General features: G+C 56.4%; 1 protein-coding gene across 1 annotated transcript; it reads left to right on the top strand.

Annotated features, from left to right (window-relative positions):
- Positions 1–1318: 1318 nt before the first annotated feature.
- Positions 1319–2189, top strand: LOC307116392 (metallothionein-2A). The gene is made up of 3 exons (XM_079800314.1): positions 1319–1451; positions 1681–1746; positions 1950–2189. Exons 1-3 carry the CDS (start codon positions 1424–1426, stop codon positions 2039–2041), a joined length of 186 nt encoding a protein of 61 aa, XP_079656440.1. The 5' UTR covers positions 1319–1423; the 3' UTR covers positions 2042–2189.
- Positions 2190–2548: the final 359 nt, after the last annotated feature.

Raw genomic sequence — 2548 nt, 5'->3', positions numbered from 1 at the left:
TAATGGAATCACCAGGTTCTGCACTCCTGAGCTCGGTGACCCTGGGCAAGTTACGTAACCCCCATTTCCTCCTCTTTATTTGTTTTTTAAAAAATATTTTATTGATTTCAGGGCGGAAGGGAGAGGGAGATCAATGATGGCCCTACCTGGTTTGGCTCAGTGGATAGAACGACAGTCTGTGGACTGAAGGGTCCCAAGTTCAATTCCGGTCAAGGCCTGGGTTGCGGGCTTGATCTCCAATAGGGGGTGCGCAAGAGGCAGCTGATCATTGATGCTTCCATCTCTCCCTCACCCTTCCCCTCTGAAATCAATAAAAATATACGTTTAAAAAAAAAAAAAAAAGAAAGAAGAAGCCGAAACCAGTTTGGCTTGGTGGATAGAGCGTTGGCGTGTGGACTGAGGGGTCCCAGGTTCGATTCCGGTCAGGGGCATGTACCTTGGTTGCGGGCGCATCCCTGGTGGGGGGTATGCAGGAGGCGGCTGATCGATGTTTCTCTCTCATCGATGTTTCTAGCTCTCTATCCCTCTCCCTTCCTCTCTGTGAAAAATCAATAAAATATATTTAAAAAGTAAAAAAGAAAAGAAATATCAGTGATGAGAGAGAATCATTGATTGGCTGCCTCCTGAACACCCCACACTGGGGATGGAGCCTGCAACCCAGGCATGTGCCCTGAAGGGGAACCTAACCATGACCTCCTGGTTCATAGGTCAATGCTAAACCATTGAGCCACACCAGCCGGGGCGATTTCCTCCTCTTTAAAAAGGAATGACAGAGTCCCTACCTCCCAGTGTTGGTGAAATGAGAGCTCCCGCAGAACTGGAAGCCTGTACTTCCTATTGCTTGCCAGAGCACTGGATAGACAGTGGGTAAGATGTGTCAATAACGTCCCACGGGTTTAATATGATGCTACCCAGTTATTAAACCTTGGCACGTACATAGAATTGTTGGTTAAGTGTTCTCGCTTCCAACGGATTATTTGTCCCAGCAGAATCCCCCAAGTCGGCTTTCAGGCTCTCTAACCACTAGGGTTCAAGTACGGGGCACACGGGGTGCGGGGAGCGAGTTGAGCCGGAGGTCACAGCGGGAGGTCAGAGCCGGGTGCTGGGCGCACGTCCCGAACGCCCAGTCACAGCTCTGCACCCGGCCCCACCCGCGCGAGGTCGCCCGGCGGGAGGTTCTGGGAGGCTCCGGGCAACAGCCGCCGGGATCCGTGTGCACAGCCCGGTGCGCCCGGCCCGGCCCCGCCGCCCCTCTGACTCATGGGGGCGTGTGCAGGCGGCGCCCGGCCCCGCGGGCCTCTGCACGCGCCCCGCGGCGGCCGCTATAAAGGCAGCCCGCGCGCTCCGCTCCGCAGCGCCTCCTGCAAGTCCCAGCCGTCAGTGTCTCGTCTGTCCTCGGACTCCCGCCGCCGTTCAGCTCGCCATGGACCCCAACTGCTCCTGCGCCACCGGTAAGCGGGCCTGGCCCGGGGCTGGGGCTGCCGGGGTCCTGCTCCTCTGGGTCCAGGGTGCTAACCGTTCTTAAAGCGGCCGGTGCACGTTTCTCCACGGTCCTCCGTTTTACCGACAGTGGGTTGTGGAGCTGGGTTCGTTGTGGACCTGGGACGCTAACGCGGCTCCGGGCACCCCTTCACTGGTTGGGTATCCGGGGACCATTCGCACCTGTTTTTCTCCTCGCAGGTGGCTCCTGCACCTGCGCCGGCTCCTGCAAATGCAAAGACTGCAAATGCACCTCCTGCAAGAAGAGTGAGTGCAGTCTTCTCTTCTGCTCCCTACCTGCCCCTCCCGCCCCCACCCTGCATGCCCTCCGCCCCAGGGGAATTTAAACAGGGCCGTTGGCGCCCTAGGGAAGGTGGCACCTCCTCCACCATGGCCCCTGTTGCGAAGGACGGGGTTTCTTACTGATCTTTTCTCCCAAGCGCTCATCTCTGCCGCCCCTTCTCCTCCAGGCTGCTGCTCCTGCTGCCCCGTGGGCTGTGCCAAGTGCGCCCAGGGCTGCGTCTGCAAAGGAGCCTCCGACAAGTGCAGCTGCTGTGCGTGATGCGTGATGCGGTAGAGAGCCAGTTCCGGTTGTAAATAGAGCCACGTGTACAAACCTGCTTTTTTTTTGTACAACCCTGACCCGTTTGCTACATTCCCGTTTTTATTTCTAGAAAACACTTGAAAGATAATAAAAGTTGTTGGCTTTATTCTGAGTCTGTTTTCCTTGGCGTACCCACCAGGGCTGGGTGGGGGACTGGATGGGATGGGAAGGGAAGGGAAGGGACCTGGCGGGGGACTGAAGTGCTGTTATTCCCTAACAGCCTTCAGGCAAGCCACGTGGCCTCACCAAAGGCTCTAGGGGCATTGGGGGGATACCGGTCCGCTCTGTGGTCACAGCAACGTTGATGGCACAGAAACTTCTCAATCCAGATGCTCATTCTCTGTGGTTTCCCGGACCCACTTCAGAACCTCACTGCATGGAAGGCTTGAAAAAGATGAAGTACCTTACTTGCTTGATTCTGATGTGGGCTTTAAAATCCTTGTAGAGAAGCCCTAGCCGGTTTGG

This window comes from Cnephaeus nilssonii (genome assembly GCF_951640355.1).
Source record: "Cnephaeus nilssonii genome assembly, chromosome: 20".
In the NCBI taxonomy this organism is placed as follows: Eukaryota; Metazoa; Chordata; class Mammalia; order Chiroptera; family Vespertilionidae; genus Cnephaeus; species Cnephaeus nilssonii.
This window is presented reverse-complemented; position numbering and strand designations above follow the sequence as displayed.